We start from the raw sequence: 20,223 nt of genomic DNA, 5'->3' as shown, positions 1-20,223 counted from the left end.
CTCTGGATTTTGTTAACAGTGAGCTGCTCTATACTGAACAGGGGACGCTCAGGCCGAGTGTACACGTCACATTCCCCATGTGTGTGTGAGGTGCAGCTGTGCTCGCAGTACCAACAGTCCTGGTCATATAAAACTGTAATGGAGGAAGTGCATGGGTACAATTGTTAACAGAGTACACCCATGATGAAACGGTTCTATTCAGATGGGCGAGGTCTTTACCAGGGTGACCCCACCTCCACCCTCAGGGCGCTAGACGGTACTGAATGGTTTGATGAGGACTTCGAAGTCACTTGTTACAGACTGATTGCCAGGTGAGGGGAAAATGTGTGCAATGCGCAGTGCAGATTTAGAAAGATTTAAAAGCGATACCAAAGTCGTATCTGATGTCTCACAAACACACCTTTTTTTCCTGTTAATTTGATACCTAGCTGTAATATCGAGGTCAGGAGCACACACAGGTTTGTTTAGTCTGGCAGGTAAGGTAGGAATGGCTGCAGTCCTATCCAGATGAATACACTCGCACTGTTACACACACACACCAGACACAGAGCAGGAAGTTAACCGACTATTGTTCAGACACTCCGATTTCAAAACCAGAGGGTAAAGTTTCTGATTCAAGACAATGTGTTGCCCGCTGAGACGTTACAGGAGAGGCTTTTGGAGGTAATGTACACACAACCTTCCTGAATCTACTCCTGGAGAAGTTACCGGAGATCCGTTCAGACACCACGCACCGGGTAGAAGAATGCAGATCCCAGCGCGTGACACAGTCGAGCCGGAGTTGGCCTCGGCCGCTCCATTCACAGACGGAGAATTCCATTTCACAAGCCTTGGAGTATGATCTTAAAGAGTTTCTCCATGACTCCACAATGCGAAATCCACGTCACAGGTCAGGAACACGGCGTTCAAGGAAGACGCCAGTGGAGGAATGTCAGATGTTAACAGATTTGCACTCAGCAATTAGGAAAATACCTTAATACCAGAGCGAGTCAGGGTGCAATCCAGAAGGATGACTTTTCTTTGAAAAAGGAAACAATTCCAGATTCCAGTCTGTGTGTTTTAGCGTATCCCATAATGCGGTGGGATTTAGTGCCGTCTTTCTTCTTCAAAGCCGCACGCAAACAGACATTTTTTCCTCCGTTCCAGGCATGTGTCAATAATAAAACACACAACGTTGAGCTGCTTTAAAAGGATAATCGACCACAGTCGAGTCGGGTGTTTATCAAATCGACGTCTTTTTAAATTAATTTAATCAGAGCGTCCGACGTGCACATCACCGTCAATGCGCTGTTGATACAGAAACGATAATGTACCAAAGCGAGAGCATTCATATAATCCTGAACTGTGGATATACTGTATAGAAAAGTAATCATCACCTTTCTAACCAATCATGATTTTATTAGGATTGATGGTGGTTCTCCGATGGATATTACTCCTTGGGATGATGCTTCTCATCAAACGGCCGTGAAATACCAGAAGTGCTCCACAAGGCCCGTGAGTAGTGACGGAGGAATGTCTTCCTCACCTCCTTCCTGTCAGAAGCTGGTCCAAATTTCATGAGAAATTTCCTTCTAGATACAAAAACAAAGGCAGTAAACACTGACGGGGCACGGAGGGGGATACCTACAGACGTCATGGAGCAAAGCAGCCACGGTAAAACCCTGTGAAGAAAGACGGTCAGACCTGAGATCAGAAACGTTTATTATTATTTCTGGGATGAAAGTGAAAAATAAAATAAAATCAATAAATAAATAAATGAATAAATAAAGCATCTGTCCCACATGGAATTGGATAGGGGCATCAGTGGCTCAGAGGTTGGCTTCTTGCCTGCCATGAGGGTGTGGGTTTGTGGCCGAGCCGAGTGTTAAATCACACCCGAGCTGTCACTGTTACCCGGGGTTACTGGGGTTACTGACCTTTCTGCCAGTCCCAGGCTACAGTAGGGAGTAGACTGTAAAGTACACTTTGGAATGGTACGCAGGTCCAGACTTAAACAGTGCCTTGCAAAAGTATTCATACCCCTTTATTGAATCCCTGTATTTTATTTGGATTTTGTGTGACAGACCAACACCAAACGGCACTCAATTGTGAAGTGGAAGGAAAATGATAAATGGTTTTTAAATTTTTTTGTTTACAAATAAATATCTAAAAAGTGTGGCATGCCTTTGTTTTCACCCCCCTGAGTCAATACTTTGCAGAATGACCTTCGCTTCAAATTACAGCTGCAGGTCCTTTGGGGTGTGTCTTTACCAGCTTTGCACATCTAGACAAAGAGTTAGATTTTTGCCTCTTCCCACCTCCCCACACAATCCCGCCCCACAGTATAGACCCGCCCCTGACGCTGATTGACAGGTTTCCGTGTAATCCGTTGGAAATGTAATTGTAAATGAATTAGCGATTGCGTTTGAATTTTGGCGGCTTGACGCGCGACGCCGAGAAAGTGAAAAAGCAAACGTGGTCATTGAATTTGCTATTTAAATATGGCAAATGTAATTTGCAATTCCTTTCGAATAATGTCCGGGATATCGCTCCATATCGCTCTATGCAAATGCTTGCAAATTTTTAAAAAGGTATTACCCTGACAGACCCAATTTCATGCCACCCAAAATATTTCCCGAGACGGAATCGAGACCTTGTGGCTGATCGGGTTGTGCCGATGTGGGCTGCTGCTGATGAAATCATGACAATGTTCCTCATTTGAAATTTATAGCAGACATCTGATCTGATCAGAGTGGATGTTTGTTAGCATGTTAGGAATCTCCAAGTCACTCGGTGCTTACTATGCATTAAAGATAACTCCGCTCGAGCTGCGGTTCAGAAAGATCTGGTTTCATCATAAGGAGAAAAGAATCCAAATAGTTATCAGTTCATCAGTAACTAAAGAAAAAAACAAATCCGAGTCCAAAGGTCAAGGTTTCAGACGCTCGCAGTCTGTACACTTTAACCACCGCTCTGCCAATTATTGTAGTAAAAGAAACATTTATTTTCCGCCTACATTACGGATGATCCTCCTTAAACTCAGCTTACTTGCATAAGGACACCCACAACACACATAAAAAGGTAACATGCACAGAGTCTGGAGCAACGAACTGAACAATCAGTGTAAAGACTGAAACGAAGGAGTGGACGTGATTATTGAGCCGCTTCAGTGTCAATAAAATTCTTTAAGAAGAAGAAGAAAGTGCGGCATCTTACACCTGCTGAGGTGTTTGTTTACAGCTCTGCATGCACACATGCACACACACACACACACACACACACACAGACTGACTCATTCTTTTAATCCTGGCCTCCAAGCTCTTCTAGAAGTCACTCTGCATAACGCAGTCTCCTAAACTCTATCCCTGTGAATGCAATAAGAATAAACAGTGTGTTTTAGATATGAACTTACATTAGAGGAGGAGTGTGTGTGTGTGTGAGACAGATGGATAGTACACACACCTGCCACCAAGTGAGGGGCAGCGAGTGACCACACCATATCACACACACACACACACACACACACACAAATATGCACTGATCACTGTAAGTCACTTTATCTCTGACTTTAATTGAATGTCTGTAGTCCTTTATTTTATATACATTTATTTATTATTACTCTTTCTATACTATTCTTGTTTTTTTTCACTATCTACTCCTGTTATTGTCCACTAACTTATTTCTAAACTTTGGCAAAACGAATATAAATATTTGTCATGCATATAAAGCACCTTTAATTGGAGTAGAGCACGGGATGGAGGAGGTGTGTGTGTGTGTGTGTGTATGTGTGTGTGTGAGTAAGAGAGGTGTATACAGTAAGCCTACACGGGACTGAACCGGTGAGAGTGTGCTGAGAGCGGAAGCCCGTGTGTGTGTGTGTGTGTGTGTGTACCTCTCCGCGGCGGGTCTGGGCTCCGGGCCGGGTGATCAGGGCGGTGTCCCCGCACACCACCGCCGCGTCCTCCACGAACACGCAGTCCGGGAGAGCCTCGTCGGCGGGAAGCTCGAGCACCTCCAGCCCGAGCCGGTCTCGCAGCACGCGGACGTAGTGATCGTGCTCCTGCTGCGCGCGCACCAGGTCCACCTGCCCCGCGCGGGTCCGCAGCGCTCCCGCGGCGAACGACGCCGGAATCGCGCGCACCACGGCGTGCGTGAAGCTCCCGAACATCATCCTCGGCGTCACAGATGTGCTGCTGCTGCTGCTGCTTGTTTGTTAGTTTGTTTGCTGTTTGCTGCTGTTGAACGCACCGGCCGGACGGCTGTTTATTATTATTATGATTGGTGTTGTTCCCTGTCGCGCGCTGACACAACTCGGTGGGCGTGTCACAGCCTCCTAGTGACGCGCGCCAACAAACGCTCACGTGGACGCGCACGGATCCGATGCTCCTCAAACCGGTTCACGTGAGAAACAACATCAACCATTAGAGTACTGGAAGAAATGAACCAGTCAGGGTAAACCAGTGACGTGATGGTGTTTAGGACACCACGTGATGCTCACCATGTCACACCTCCTGCTGCAGATAAACAACCAAGACTGAAACAAAACAAATGATATAATTAGTTTTTAGAGAGGAGCTTTACACTCTGACACTACACTGGCAACATCACACACACACACACACACACACATCGTACCCATCTGTGGTACATCACACACACACACACATCGTACCCATCTGTGGTACATCACACACACACACACATCGTACCCATCTGTGGTACATCACACACACACACACACACACACACACACCGTACCCGTCTGTGGTACATCACACACACACACACACACACACACACACACACCGTACCCGTCTGTGGTACATCTCACACACACACACACACACACACTGTATTCGTCTGTGGTCCATCACACACACACCGTACCTGTCTGTGATACATCACACACACACACCGTACCCGTCTGGGGTACATCACACACACACACTATACCCATCTGTGATAAATCACACACACACACCGTACCCGTCTGGGGTACATAACACACACACACACCATAACCATCTGTGGTACCTCACACACACCGAACCTGTCTGGGGTATATTACACACACCATACCCGTTTGTGGTACACAACACACACACAGACACTGTACCTGTTTGTGGTACATTATTGTACATCACAACACCCTTTCTATCTGTTGTACATCACATCCATTATACCTGTCTGTGGTACAGTATTTCCCTCCAGAAGAAATAACAGAATGACCCCTGTTCGACCCCGCACACCACCTCGCAGTCTTAAGGGTCGAGGGTTCGATTCCTGCCTCAGGTCTGCGTGCATGGACTTTGCATGTTTTTCCCATGCCTGATGGGTTTCCTCCAGGTACTCCAGTTTCCTCTTATTTTACCTTTTAAGCTCTTTTACCTTTCACTACAGAAACACGGGCTCAAACCTACAGTAGCTTATCAGAACTGTAGATCATTTTAACCCACACAATTCATCTTAAAATTAAATCTTCAGCTTCCTTATTACTTAATGGGTCCACATACTTTATGAAAGATATTAGTAACTGGATCTATCAAATTTCAATCTAATCATAAATCAGCAGCTCATCAATCAGAAGTTAATTATGTTCAAACTGAGTAGTAGTTACTCATCATATAACTCTAGCAGTAAAAGGTCTTTCAACCCTTCATCTATAGAAGCTGTTTCATCCTGTTCAGGGTGAAGTCAAGGCCTGTTCCAGGAATATTGACCGTGAAACAGGAGTACATACTGCAAGAAAGAGATGCTGGTCCATTACAGAGCATCAACCAGACCATCACACTGATATGCTCTTTTTGAAGATCTAATTTATTAATTTTTTACTGTTTAATGCATCCCATTCTTCTGTGAAGGCTTTCCACTAGACACTACAGACAATTTGAGAATGGCAATCAGCCTGCTAAACTGCATGCGGAAGGAAACCGGAGTACCGCGAAGAAACCCAACAAGAATGGGGAGAACGTGCAAACTCCACACACACAGACCTTGAGGCAGGAATCGAACCCTTGACTTTGAAGGTGCAAAGCCACAGTGCTAACCACCACGCCCTGGGCACAGAGTGGCTTACTGTAAGCCCAGCTGTCTATCAGCAAAGTGAGACTCAAACATATATCTGGTCATTTATTTCAGCATCAATCATTCTTCAAACTGATTGTTTGTCCATCTGCCAGCGATCATCATCATCATCATCATCATCATCCATCCCTTAAAAAAATCCCACCGACTGGGAACAGAGGGTACGGATATCCGCGCGCTTCCAATAAAACTTCAGATGTGGAAAGAAATCCAGTCTGATCTGGTAAAGGGGGAAAAAAAGCATTAGCAGACATGTTCCGGAGTAATTATTTTTAGGCTCCATGGCAGAAGGCTACACTGAGATATGACAGGTTGAGCAATCAGCGAAAGAAAACAGAGGGATGATAAAAGAACAGAACGGTACAATCCTTACATTACAATTGTCTTAGATAATGAATGAGTCTCTAATGGCAGGGATCTACTGTATAAGGACTGAGGAGTGCAATGTGTGTGTGTGCGTTATGTGTGTGTGTGTGTGTGTGTGTCCAGCTTGGGTTGGAATTTGCTCTCCAGACATCTCTGGGCACATTCCTTTGCACCCCAGGAACAAAGTTTGTCTTTCCTTGTTCCAGATCCACTCAATTATCCTGACGGGTCTAAACATTCCTGAAGGCCCACATACCAGCTCTTCCATTTCAGACAGGTCTTTCCGCTTCACCCCACTCCCTCCCTCTCTCTCGTTCTTTTTCCATTCCTCCAGCAGTCTCTCTCTCCCTCCCTCCCTCAAGGAAGGAAAAAAATGGACTGAGGTACACCTGGTCTCTTTTTAGACACTTTATAAGGGCTGGTGAGAATAGTTGAACAGGATCGAGGCCTTCAGAGACACGCTTATGTATTTCACCTAAATATTTATCAAAATTAGACTGTCTCGTACATGCAATCTGTTTTCTTTATGCATACACGTTCGTACAACTTTTAATCTTTCTAGATTCATTTTAAAGCAGAGCTCACAGCCCTGTACAGTATATGAGGTGCTGCTGTATTAATGCACATACCCTGAGTCATCTCTCAAACCTGTGTGGTTGGAGTCAGACTCTAATAAATACCCGACAAGTAAATACACAAAGTGCTGAATGGCGATGATGGAAAAGGTCCAAAGCGGCCATCGATAATTCCATATTATTAAAAAGCCTGTCATAAGGTTAGCACCGCTTTACTCACTGCAGTATAATGGTTAAACCCTTATGGGTAGCATTGTGGCCGTAAAGCTCGAGGGTCCCTTGCTCAATCCTGAATTTCAATAGTGTACACAACAAAGTTTTGTATGTTCTCCTCCAGGTTCTTTGGTTTCCTTCCACCTCCAAGGTTATGCAGGTGAGCAGATTGTGAACCAGAATGAGACCACAGTGAATCCTCTCATGGTGTTCCTGGGATAGGTCTAAGGATCCAGCACCAACCTGACCTCACTGCAAACTAATGAAGGTTCTAGAGCTGTGTGATTTAATTACTTCCTTATTGATTGTTTCAATCAATTGAATCGATAAGTCTGTTTTTGATTCAGAATTGTTCATTATCAAGGTTACATAGTCTAAAATTGGTTGCCTTAAAAATACATAAAATACACACACACACCATAGGTTTTGCAGAAAACTCGAAAACCACTCCCATATTCTGCAAATCCTCACGTTTTACAAAAGTATCGCTTATTCTTCTTTAAAATTTTTATGCGGGTTGGTGCAATACCGCTACCTACTGGCCTGGAGTGTGGAGCAGAAAATTGGCAGGAGAAAAGGAAAAAGATTATCACTTTGTACGAGACACGACATTTAAACAATCAACTACATTAGCTACACAGCATTTCACTGTTAATTAAATACTTTTGGTAGTTTGATGGTAGTATATTAAAACATAAGAAGCTATTTAAATATAACTGCTATTTCATCATACTACTTTCGAAAACAGTCCCTTTCAGGAAGTAAAACTCTAATTCAAAAACCTTGAAGCTTTACCCACAGGTACGCACATCTCCTTAGAGCACTGGTGATAAGATAACTGAAGTGTAGAGACATTTCTAGGCATGACAGTTAAGCCATTTATTAACACTGTGAGTTGAAACATTGACCGTTCGAAAGAAGATGACATATCCTCCGAGAATATCGCAGAAGATGGACGATGTACTGCATCGTTTATGATGTGCGCTTAAAGGAATGCTCAATGCAGATGACACAAATGTCTCGCTCAGAGCAGATCATCTTTTGTGGAGTCAAAGATTCAAACATGGCTCATTTTTTCTCCCCATTTATACTGTACATGCATGAGGGTATGTTAAAAATTATCTGCACTCTGTTCATATTAAAACTTCGGCTGGCCGCACTGTCTTGTCGGCGCTTTCCGATAAAGACTACTGTCTCCCCTGTCACTGGTGTGCAGGCGTGAATGTGTTACATCAGCGCATCGGTAGCTGCAGTGCGAGTAATAATGGACGCTCCACTCATGATTTGCATGAAAGAAGAGCAGCGTGCAATGATTTATTTATTTTTTTGTGTACGATGGGTACTAAACCAGCTCATAGAAGAGCATCAACAGAAGTGTTTGAATACTGTATCTGCAAACAAAATAAAACGGCAGAGTATGGAATAGAAAGACCCTGAATCGCTGACCAAGATTCAAAAGTCGACCATCAGCTAAAAAATTAATTAGCGTTTACACTTTTCTGGGATTCTCAAGGGCCAGAAGTATTGGAACATTCGGGGAAAAAGGTTCAACAATCAACAGTGCTTGTTACAGTGAGACCTTTATTCTTGTGTGACGATGCACGCCTACACTGTCGACACTCTGCAAACACTTGAGGTGTTAAAGCATCCCCCTGTAGTCCTGATCTCAGTCCATCACACTTTCACCTGTTTGGTCTCCTTAAAGCAGCCGTACAAGGATGAAGAAGTGAAAACAGCGGTGCACTCGTAAAACAAATTCTACAGAGTGCGGATAATTTTTGACATACTTTGCGCCGCTGTTCCACTGAGGCTTAGCTTAGTATTTACCCTACATATGCTTACATGGTCCTTATATATAACATTTCCTTTAATTAACAGGCAGATGACATCTTCAGCACCATATGACCTAGTCTTTTTACAGATAACATGACACCTTGTACTTCTTTGCGTCCAAACAAAAGATAAGGCAGCGACTCTTCTGATTCTGACTCGGCTGCTTGTATCAGGTCTAAATGACAACATGCCATTTTTGCAGTTATGTCTAAAATTCCACAAACGTAATGGCATTCTGTTTCCTGTTGATAAGCGTCGCACACCTTTGTGTGTAGTGTAACTCTCTTATCTTGCTTGTGCAACATCTCTATTACCAACGTACATCGAGACACCACTGGGTCGGTTTCCACCAAGAGAAACGGAAACAGATGTCAGCCGGAAAGAGTTGTTATAATTACATTACATGTGTTAGCATTCCCAGTGGTCATTTCCTTCAGGGACAATGTGCAATCAGGCCTCTTTGTTGAGCTGGGATACATGACATATTGTAGTATTGCCATTACGTTACTGCATGTCCTTGCAGAATATCTAACGCCCACATTCCTGAAGATGGAATATAGAAGAGTTATGAGACATCTTAAAACAATCCTGATCCAAGGGCATGGATGTTTGGCAGGATGACTGGTCTCTCTGATGCCAGACAGCCTTCTTTCTTTTTTATACCCAGGGCACATTCAGGCCATGAGTCACATGCTCAAATCAATAAGGAAACAAGGCCTCTGTTCTTTCCTTCCCTAATGAAAATACAAAACTGCTGTCAGGCCATTGGAAAATATTATGACTACATAAAAGCATAAAATGGATTTTGCAATATTTCCCAAAGGGGAAAAAACTGGCAGATTTCATTGAGAGGAACGGCAGTGTTTCCTAAAACAAGAGCATCCTCCGCTCTTAGGAACAGACAACTGCCGTAAATGGAGAGCGTAATCGCATTACACCCATGGATACCGTGTGGTCACTCCGTCTAGGGAACACGCTTAATCGGTCAGGGATGCATGACATAAGGAGCGTTCTTCTGTCATGTTTTAGAGCATGAGTGCGTTACTGAGCGTATCCAATAACATATGCGTGTGTGAGCTAAGACGAAAGAGCTGTAGTAAGGTCTAGGTCAGAACATGTGGGGCGAATTCTGATCCCTCACACCCTCCCATGAGTCACCGTCACATCGGGGGGCCTTGTATAGCACCGAGATCTGTTCATTTATATCAGCCTGATTCCATGAGCTAATACCAACATCTGGTACGAGGTGATAGTATGCGTACGATGTCATGTTAATTCTGTAAACAGATGCAAGTGATGGCGATTCATACACGCAAATCAAAACAGACAATGAGTAAGTGTCTATGAGGACAGGGAGCAGGGGTAGCTAAGTGGTTAAGCCATTGGACTATGGTTTGGAAGGTCAAGGCTTCAAACATCAGCACCACCAAGTTGGGTCCTTGAGCAAGGCCCCTAACTTTCAACTGTTTAGATGTATAATGAGATAAAAATTTAAGTTGCTCTGGATATGGATATTTTTTTTTTTACATATCCCAATAAGGAAGCTTGGGGTCAAAGCACAGGATCAGCCAGGATACAGAGCCTCTGGAGTAGATAGGGTTAAGGCCTTGCTTATGGACTCATCAGTGTCAGCTTGGAAATACCGGGGCTTGAACCCCGACCTTCCAATCAGTAACCTAGAACCTTAACCGTTTACCCTGATAAACCTGATGAAACATCGTAAACAAAAACTCAGCATGACGAGCAGCACACAAGAACGCTAGGTGAGACTCTGTATGTTGTTCTTGTCGGTCGATCGCTCTCGCTCGTTGACAGCGACAGGTTGTGAAGCGCAAAAGAAAACATGCTGTACAGATGTGTTTTTCCAAAGTGGAACAAAACCTGCTCTTGTCCACCGCAGTCTCCTACTTCATCCAAGGGAATGCACCCCACGATGATGAAACATAACCATGCTCGATTAATGCTCAGCACTTTTATCATAATCATACTGAAAAAAAAAAAATCATATCAAGTTATCTCAAGTCTAAAACTTTTTTTTTTTTTTGTAGACTTCCTACAACAGAACAATACACCTCCATCTAGCGTCCTTGCACGGAAATGATGCCAGCTTATATGTGAAAAGCAACAACATGCTCCACAGCCCGTCAACCCTGAACACACGGTACAACTCGACCTTATTTTCCGACCCCAATTAAGAGCAAAGTGAAAAAATTGTCAAGGGACAGCAGATGAATAAATGATCAGCCTGTACAACACTTAACGCTCAAACCACAGCTTTAATCCATGCAGGCTTACCTGAAAGCAAGAAAGCACACTAACTGCAAGAACATCCCGTTACAGCGTGCAGCCTACACTCCTTTATTCATCTGTGTTCATTCATGTCGCTCTGGCCAGCAATCTCTGAAATTCGGTGCTTATTTTTAACCTCGTTGAAAAAGCTGAGTGCTTTTTTCTTTTCTTTTTTTCCCCCTCTCTCTCTTTTTCACTTGAACCCAACAGCTTATATGGAAATCTGGGTAACAGTTGCACTTTTTTTTTTGCTTTGTTTTTTTTTTTTGTTCGGAAAACCTGGTGGACAGATTGCATGGAAACTCGAAGGAATTTCCTCCATGGAGAACACATTTAGGAGCCCTCGGAGCTGTCAGGAATGCTTTGTGGCTGACTAAAGTGAGGCAGAAAATATGTTAATAATGCAGGGCTGCTGCCATACCAAATATGGCCATGCTGTTACGTGTGGAGGCCACATCTGGAAGTGCTTGGAGATGGAGAAGAAAAAGCAGAAAAAAGTGTGTGTGCGCGCGTGTGTGTGTGCACGTGGGGAAGGGGGGTGGTTATGGAGGCAACGAGTCCAGAAATAGAAACAACCTATATGTGAAGTTTAAGGACTTGTCATATGATCAGACTTTTAACGTGATGCGCACACACACTCGTATACATACACATACAAAGAATGTGTAGAAGTTTATATGCGTGTCTTTCTTCGCCTAACGCACCATCAAGAAAATAAGAACTAGTAATAATAATAATAATAAAAAAAACACTAAACAAAAAAAATGCACTTTTGCTGCACAGTGTGTGTGGAAAAGTGTGTGCACTAATGGTACAATTGTTTGTAAAAGTAGTGTAAACTTCCAACTCCTTTATTTATTCACGTTCTTCTGTACATTTTACATTTATAGTTCACTACTGGTTAACAAACGTATACCTTTAAGGCATGAATCTTAAGAAATATACATCTTTTTAATATTTAATATGAATGTTTTTTATTCATATATAGTTTCTTAAATTGATGGAATTACAGCTTTGTAACCTACTTTTTGTTGCATTATAATACATAAATTATGCATTATATATATATATATATATATATATATATACACACACACATTTTTTTATTATTATTTTACATATTCTGAGAAAAAGTGATTATTGTGAACTGAACTGTAGTGATGAAACAGACTGAATCGTCAGACGGCTACAAAAAAAAAATGGAGCATTAAAAAAAAAAAAAAAAAACAGGGAAATGTTCCTAAGAAATTAGGAAGAGGGGGATTAATGTGTTGAGAGTAAAGGGGGGTTTCATTTAAAAGAGAAATAGGGAAGAGAGAGAGAGAGAGAAAGAGGGATAGAGAGAGAGGGAGAGAGAGAGACAGGGTGGTGCTTAGCCCAGGATGGAAAACGCGCCAAAGGAAGCATTCCACGCATAGTTTCGGGCCAGTTCAGCGGCGAGCGACGTCAGTGTGCGCCGACTGCCCTATATAAAGCAGCACAGACCCGCTCACTCTCATACAGCGCTTCAGCCTCGAACAGAGCTCGAGACAAACGGCGAACCACACGCCTGACATCCACTTCAACAAAGGACCTATAAAGCTCTAAGGACTAGAAGAACCTTTACGTTCTTTTCTTTATTCAGAGGCGAAGTTAACCAGAGAAAGATGTTCCTGTTTCCACTCATTGTGATGTTCATCACAAGCTACGACTTGGTGAGTTAAAACTTTTCTCTTCAGGCATTTTGCAGGGGAGATAAACCCCTGATAAGTTCTTTAAAAAAAGAACTTAACTCCAGGAATCCTTTTTTTTTTTTTTACCATGATGTTATTATGTTTAGGATATTCATAGTTCAGAAGTTAGGGATGGCTCATGGGGAACTTGCTGAAATGCTTGGATTGTTTGACTGAAGTAGACTCGATCACTTGTGTTTAGGTGTTCTCGTCGTGCCCAACTCAATGCGAGTGCCCAATGGAGTTACCCAAGTGTGCACCGGGTGTCGGTCTTGTGCTTGATGGCTGCGGCTGCTGCAAAGTGTGCGCCCGGCAGCTGAATGAAGACTGCAGCCAGACTGAGCCTTGCGACCATACCAAGGGGCTCGAGTGCAACTTTGGCGCCAGTTTGGGTGCCACCAGAGGCATCTGCAGAGGTGCGTTTAATAAAGTTAATATAATTACCTCTAGCACAATTTTTCTCTGAGCTAATGCCACTGTGCACATGTGAGAATTCTGACTAACAGTACTCTCTTCTGCATCCTAACAGCCAAGACTGAAGGCAGACCATGTGAATATAACAGCAGGATCTACCAGAACGGAGAAAGCTTCCAGCCCAACTGTAAACACCAGTGCACATGTATTGATGGAGCAGTGGGTTGCATCCCTCTCTGCCCCCAGGAGCTGTCTTTACCAACGCTAGGCTGTGCCAACCCCAGGCTTGTCAAAGTTCCAGGCCAGTGCTGCGAGAAGTGGGTCTGCGATGATAACATGAAGCTAGAACCTTCAGACAAGCTGCTGGAAAAAGATGCATTGCTCGATGACATTGAGAATGACCTCACCAACAGAAATGAGCTGGTGGCCAACGTGAAGCATGGACTCAAGTCTCTTGCTGGTAGGTATCAACCTTTAGCATTGAGCACTGATTTTGTAATTGGTTTTCACAGTTTCCAAGGTGTTTGACCGAATCCGATCTAACTCTGTTGCTTTCCTTAATTTACAGCATTTAGAGCCCAGGCGGAATCTCACATGTTTGGTGAACAGAAGTGCATTCTCCAGACCACTCCCTGGTCTCAGTGCTCCAAGTCCTGTGGTACTGGCATCTCCACCAGAGTTACCAACAACAACGCTGAGTGCAGGCTGGTCAAGGAGAGTCGGATTTGCGAAGTTCGTCCATGCACCCAATCCCCTTACTCCAGCCTTAAGGTAAGATGTGTCAAAGTTTATGCATCACAATGTGGCAGTCAAATTAAAACAACATGATATTAACCATCAGTGCTGGTCAATAAAGACAACTAACCTAAGATAATTCTCTCCAAAAACAGAAAGGGAAAAAGTGCAACAGAACCAAGAAGTCTACTCAGGCAGTGAAATTCACCTACGCAGGCTGCTCCAGCTTGAAGAAGTACCGACCCAAATACTGCGGCTCCTGCGTAGACGGCCGCTGCTGTAGCCCACAGCAGACCCGCACGGTGCGTGTCAAGTTTCACTGTGAGGATGGCGAGACCTTTAACAAGAACGTGATGATGATCGAGACCTGCAAGTGCTCCTTCAACTGCCCCCACGCCAACGAGGCCTCCTACCCGTTTTACCGACTCTTCAATGACATCCACAAGTTCAGAGACTGAAAAGGGAATCCTGTATCCAAGCGATGCAACGTCAGCAGTGATGCCGGAAACGGCTAACCACAGCGTGGCTGGGAACTCAGTGCTTGCCCACTTTTCAGCCATCAACTACCATCTCAAGATTCCCACGGAATCAAAGACTCACTAACTGAGGAGTTCGATGAAGTGCACTGTTTGCTGAGGCCTCATCAGCGTTTTCGATGCTTGCTTCACACTGGAGCAGTAATTCAGTAGCTTCGTTTCGGAGCGACTTGTAAACCAAACAACTTGTAAAAAAAAAACGTAGTTGTTCAATGTTAAAAACTGTTATATGTATATTTTGATTTCTAAACACTAAATATGACTCAGCCGTAGACTTGTATGTGTATATCTTTAAATAAGCATACGTGCACATACATAATTTAAAAAGGAAACTGCTTCACCTTTGTAGACCATGGTTCTGTAATGCCAACAAGTTACACCATGTTGTGGTTTTGTGACAAATTTGTGGTAACATTCCTCCCCGATGTGGACAAATGCGTTCCTATTGTTCGGCAGCTATCGAATATCAACTCCACCAGCGAATTAGCAACAAGACGAGTTGAAAAAGTTTAAATGAATGTTTTTAATATTGTTATTAATATTATTTATCGAAAGTGTAGCTACTTTATTTGATTATTGTCATACTGGAATAAAATGTAAAATGATCTAATTTTATATGTTACAAATAAAAAATTATTTATGAAACTAAAAACAGTCTGTTAATTGCTTGTTTAAAAAATGAAACAAAACTTCATCACTTTCAGCATAACGCCTCGTGACATGCTTTTCCAATACTTTAATATTACTTTAAGTCAGTGTTTAGGTGGAAAAAAACAAGTAACTGCTTGATGCGTTATATAACAGTTTGTCCTGGAATGCCATAGTAACGGTTGACTTGCTTTCTTTGGAGCAGCCTGGAGTCAAGGTCTCCACTAAACCTAATAACAAAACAATTAAAAGCCTTGGCGTTAGTAAAAAGGTATGGAATCACGCCAGGAATCTTGAGTGCCTTCCCAACCAGCAGGAATCTCTCTTTAGGGGAAACTATTTCCAAAGTGGGACAGCTTTTTTCATGGGAGTAAGTAGATACTTTCAGGTCTGAACACACACACTGTATTTCAGAGTGAGGTTTTATGGTTTTGTGGTAGAGAGTCACACCTTCATGACCTTCAATCAAAAGAGAAATAATAATAAAAAAATAAAAAAAATCCAAACCTAAGTAGGCTTAACTGATCCTAAGCCAATACTATGAGTAAAAATATTTAACGTGGAAACAGAAGAACAGTTACACAATGAGCTGAACACTAACGACGCCTATCCCACCCTTGGTGATTAACTTCTCACTTCCAAAATTTGCCAAACCACTTGGGGTTGTAGAAACAAAATGTACCATTTGCAAGATTTTTACTTCTACAGGAGCTTTAAAACTTGTAAAACTTCTGGTTGTGGTAAGCAACAGGCTCTCTGTCCTCCATCGAGTCCCCCATATACCCCCTCTCCCTCCCTCCTTCAGTCTTCCCCAGGGATGATATATCTACACAAAAGGTTTGATCCAGGTGAAATGGAAACTGCTCAGGAATGCAGACGTGCTGATGGCCGGCAGATGGTGGAAAAAACATTTGGAAGACAGCTTGTTCACTTTTAAAACTGTGGGAAGACCTCGCTCTAAAAATACATTATGCCAGAGACGGCCAGGTTGTGTTTTCCAGAGGCGGTGAGCATCCCCATCTTTGCAAAATACCTAAAACACTTCAGTTTTGTCAAGGGCTGGTGAGCCACTGCGAATGGAAAACAGTTCAGAAGCTTTTTCAGGGTGCTGATGCTTCGAACACTTCCCAGCTGTTTTCAACAGGGAGCTATGAACGCGCAATTTTTATGGCTACTTTATGTGATCTGAGCTTTGTTGTATAACAAGGCTGTGTTATTGATCAACAGTCCATGCGTCCCCATTCTCACTAATCACCACCAGTGCGTGGACCTCGACAAGGAGAAAGACGGGCCCGCTCAACAGCCTCTCATCCTCCCCGCGGCTGCTGCCGAAACAAAGTGTTTACACGATCAAGATGTTTCAGGTTTGTTTAACACGACGTCATGCTTTGGGTCCCGCTTCCGTCGGGGAGGGAAGCGGGGCCATTACAGCATCTTTGGAAGGTGTTCGACTCTGATGTCAGCGGTTTTACAACTCCTTGGTTCAAAACAGCAGCATTACTTTCGCTGTTATTTATTGCGAGCCCAGCAGCAGGACCAGCAGTAGGAGGAGGAGGAGGAGGAGAACAATCAGGCCTGCTCTTCCACTTTTTAACAGCCACTTCAGCAGACCAGAGTTTCCACTCTTCGTCATCTAAGATCTCCCCCTGCTGGCAGCACAGAAAAGTGCACACAGTAACCTTTAAACTAAAGGCATGCTTGCTTTGACTTAACACATAAATGGACCGGGACATTTTAACACATTAACCTTTATGGTGTTAATTTTTTATTTATGCACACACACACAAAAAAAATATAAATTTTTACAAAGTCTGCTGCTTCACCGTTTTTGGATCTTTTTGCGTTTATGTGTCTTTTTGCAGTTTTTGCAGTGTTGAGCCTTCTTTTTTTAAGCACTCTGCAATTCGACCCGACATGCTGTCAATCAACTTCTGGGCCACACCCTGACTGATGGCAGCCCATTCTTGCATAATCAATGTTTGGAGTTTTTGTTTTCCCTCCCCTTGATTGACCACAAGTTCTTAACTGAATTAAGGTCTGGAAGTTTCCTGGCCAAGACACTTGGAGTTATCACTTACGTCCTACGGTGAGAAGCTCAATCATGCTGGAAAAGGCATTGTACATCACCAAACTGTTCTTAGATGGGCCGGGGGATGGGGGTTTCGGGAGTTATCTCAGCGGATGTTTTTTTTATTCGTTCTTTATTGATGGCTGTGTTCTTAGGCAAAATTGAATGAGTGAGCCCACTGCCTCGGCTGAGAAGCAGCACCACACGTGAATGGGCTCAGGACACTTTTACTGTTGGCACGGCACAAAGCTGGGGGTATATGTCAGAATAAGCAACATAATCGCCTCCTGCGAGTATGTGACATCTGGGTGACCATTAGAAATAGCTTAAAAACAGTCTGGCAACATACTATGCCACGATCAGATCACGCTCATTAAAAGTAATCTACAGCCTGATTTACTGACCAGGAGGTATAATTTATCACCAGGTGTGATGTAACTGGGTGTGTATCAGTGAGAAGAAGAGAAAAAAAAAATCTTGCTAAATATCCAGTAGTTATTTACCCGAGCCAAAACAACGTGACCTGGAGATGTAAGTAATGAGTCTCTGTGCAGTATCCTGGCTCCAGCTCAGGGCTTATATAAGCGGAAGTTTCAAGTTCAGCACAAGAAGCAGCCGCCTCGACTCGACATGATGGATGCCAGCTTTAACCATCCAGGCCTGCTGGCAGCATCAACCCAGTCATTGTCCAACTGGCTGCTAACGAAGGCAAGAACTCAGGGTGTGGAAGAGACCCAGGCTGAGATGGTAGGAGGCAATGTCTTCGCTGCTGCCAAACGATGCACTTTTGAAAATGGAACATACCAGCATGAAAGCCTGATGTGGTAAAGTAAAATCTGCTTGTGCTACTTGTCAATAAGGTTCATTCTAACCTGGAAACCATCTTCAAGTTTCCTGGCATAAATTTCCACGAGATGCGTCGAACTGGATACGAATGCATAATTGTATTTTTCTTATGAAATATTAAGTTATGGTAGGACATATCCAGATGCAAATAGCATTAAAAATCCAGCACACCCCTGACAAATTGGTTAATAACCGCCGGATTTTATTTCTGAGGTGGGAAATAAGCAGTAGGGAGTGTTCGTTGGACGCGAATGAAAAAAAAAAAATGCTGCAAAAAAGGTTTGACGCATAAAGTGAGTCATTAACATGTTTCATGTTTCCCAAGAAATGACAAACACTATATTGAAAATTTATTAATCATCTATCTTCAGTAAGCACTTTATCCTGATCAAGGTGGTACTGTATCTGGAGCCAAGTCCAAGGAAACTGGGCACAAGGCAGGAATACATCCTTTTGAGAAGGCGGTTTTGTTATAAACCAAAGCAGAGAACCCAAAGAAGACCCACATGAACATGGGAGAACGTGCGAAAGTCCACAAAGGCTCAACACACTTTTTCCCACTCCTAATGATGCTGTGCAACATGTGGAACATCTTTCAGCAGTTTAATGACTTTCATCAGAAGGTCAATCCCTGATCTGATTCCTGGATGATGATGATTATCGCAATGAGGAAATAAACAGGCGTGCGAAAAAGGATAAACGTGTTTTAAACGTGCCCTTTCTAAACTAGCCAACCTGTTCTGTTGTTTAATTTACCGCCAGCTATCAAAGTTTTACTTATCATCACTGCCTCCAATAAAATCCTCGAAAATAAGGAAATAAATTCCGAAATATGACATCAGTTCTTCCCAGAAAGACCTTGACAGCTCAAACGCTTTTCAACAGCACACCTGGCACGCACACAAACACATGCATTAGGCTTTGTATTTGCAATTCCGCTGAAAAACATCAACACACAAAAGCATGCTCGATTTAGCATGCCTGACAAATCGTTTAAAATTCACAGCGCGGATTCATATCAATTGTGTATGTGTATGTGTGTTCGATAAACAACTTCTAGATGCGGTTCATTGATTTGGACGCACAAAAACACAACACAAGCAAAACAGCTCACAAAAAGAACAATAAATCATGACTAGTCAGGTGGTGTGCGCATGCAGACACACTTCCAAAACGATGCAGCATGTTTGCACATGCGGCCCGTGCACGCTAAAGGGAATGTTTTTCAATATCTGTTAAAGATTATGCGAAATGCTAAGCCGCATGCTTTCTCCAGACAAACTCAGACCTGTTTCAGGTGAGTTTATTGGATGAAACGTCCTGAAGAATAAAAAAATGGCTTGCATGCAAAATGGGCATAAAACATAAAATGAATAAAAAACACATTTACATGGCCCCTGAGGACAAAGCTAACTTGGACACATCAGCTTTCCAGAACGCATATGTTGCATTGCAGAACGACACTGGCACATAATGGTATGTGTGGAAAGCGTTTTATTCCAGCAAATCACATCAAAGCACTTTATTCCCAGCACTCAGTTTCTGCAATTCATTTGCAATGCAAGCCTGCAGACAGAAAGATACCCATGTGCATAGTTCCACATTTTACTACAGAAACTTTTCTCCAAAAGGAATAATAATAATAATTATTATTATTATTATTATGTTCTAATAGAGTTCTTTCCAATACAATTGAAAAGGTGGAGGTCAAACTGCTGTGCAATAAGAGTGGAATAAGACAGACTGTCCCCCAAAATGACTGGCAGTGCACCACTCACTCTGGACAATGAACCGTTTCAGGGCATGATCCAAGGCAAGAAAATCCTCAAAGAAGACCCTTCCTAACCCTAAGGAAGACTGGCTTCTGAGAGGACTACACAAAGACACTGCCCTCCAATCAGGAAACACAAAGCATGTTGTCATCC

At 43.0% G+C, this 20,223-nt stretch overlaps 2 protein-coding genes across 3 annotated transcripts in view; one reads left to right on the top strand and one right to left on the bottom strand.

Annotated features, from left to right (window-relative positions):
- The window catches only part of ddah1 (dimethylarginine dimethylaminohydrolase 1), a 58,129-nt gene extending 46,295 nt beyond the window's left edge, over positions 1–11,834 (bottom strand). The window contains exons 1-2 of one of the 2 annotated variants that reach the window (XM_053482502.1): positions 11,346–11,834; positions 3,872–4,513 (exon numbers count right to left, since the gene is read on the bottom strand). In XM_053482502.1, the coding sequence (XP_053338477.1) occupies positions 3,872–4,150 (279 nt within the window). In that variant the 5' untranslated portion in view covers positions 4,151–4,513; positions 11,346–11,834. The remainder of the gene's footprint in view (positions 1–3,871; positions 4,514–11,345) is intronic. The other variant, XM_053482503.1, reaches the window with a different exon arrangement.
- Positions 11,835–12,762: 928 nt separating this feature from the next.
- ccn1 (cellular communication network factor 1) lies at positions 12,763–15,063 on the top strand. The gene is made up of 5 exons (XM_053483060.1): positions 12,763–13,033; positions 13,254–13,467; positions 13,581–13,925; positions 14,034–14,236; positions 14,356–15,063. Exons 1-5 carry the CDS (start codon positions 12,986–12,988, stop codon positions 14,656–14,658), a joined length of 1,113 nt encoding a protein of 370 aa, XP_053339035.1. The 5' UTR covers positions 12,763–12,985; the 3' UTR covers positions 14,659–15,063.
- Positions 15,064–20,223: the final 5,160 nt, after the last annotated feature.

This window comes from Clarias gariepinus, chromosome 22, assembly GCF_024256425.1.
Source record: "Clarias gariepinus isolate MV-2021 ecotype Netherlands chromosome 22, CGAR_prim_01v2, whole genome shotgun sequence".
Lineage (NCBI taxonomy): Eukaryota > Metazoa > Chordata > Actinopteri > Siluriformes > Clariidae > Clarias > Clarias gariepinus.
The sequence above is the reverse complement of the archived record's forward strand: the minus strand, read 5'-3'. Positions and strand labels throughout refer to the sequence as shown.

Excerpts from the sequence above, each read along its gene's own strand:
- ccn1 (XM_053483060.1), top strand. The coding sequence starts at position 12,986 with ATGTTCCTGTTTCCACTCATTGTGATGTTCATCACAAGCTACGACTTG. Across the intron at positions 13,034-13,253 it reads TCATCACAAGCTACGACTTG|GTGTTCTCGTCGTGCCCAAC; the intron begins GTGAGTTAAAAC and ends ACTTGTGTTTAG. Across the intron at positions 14,237-14,355 it reads CCCCTTACTCCAGCCTTAAG|AAAGGGAAAAAGTGCAACAG; the intron begins GTAAGATGTGTC and ends CTCCAAAAACAG.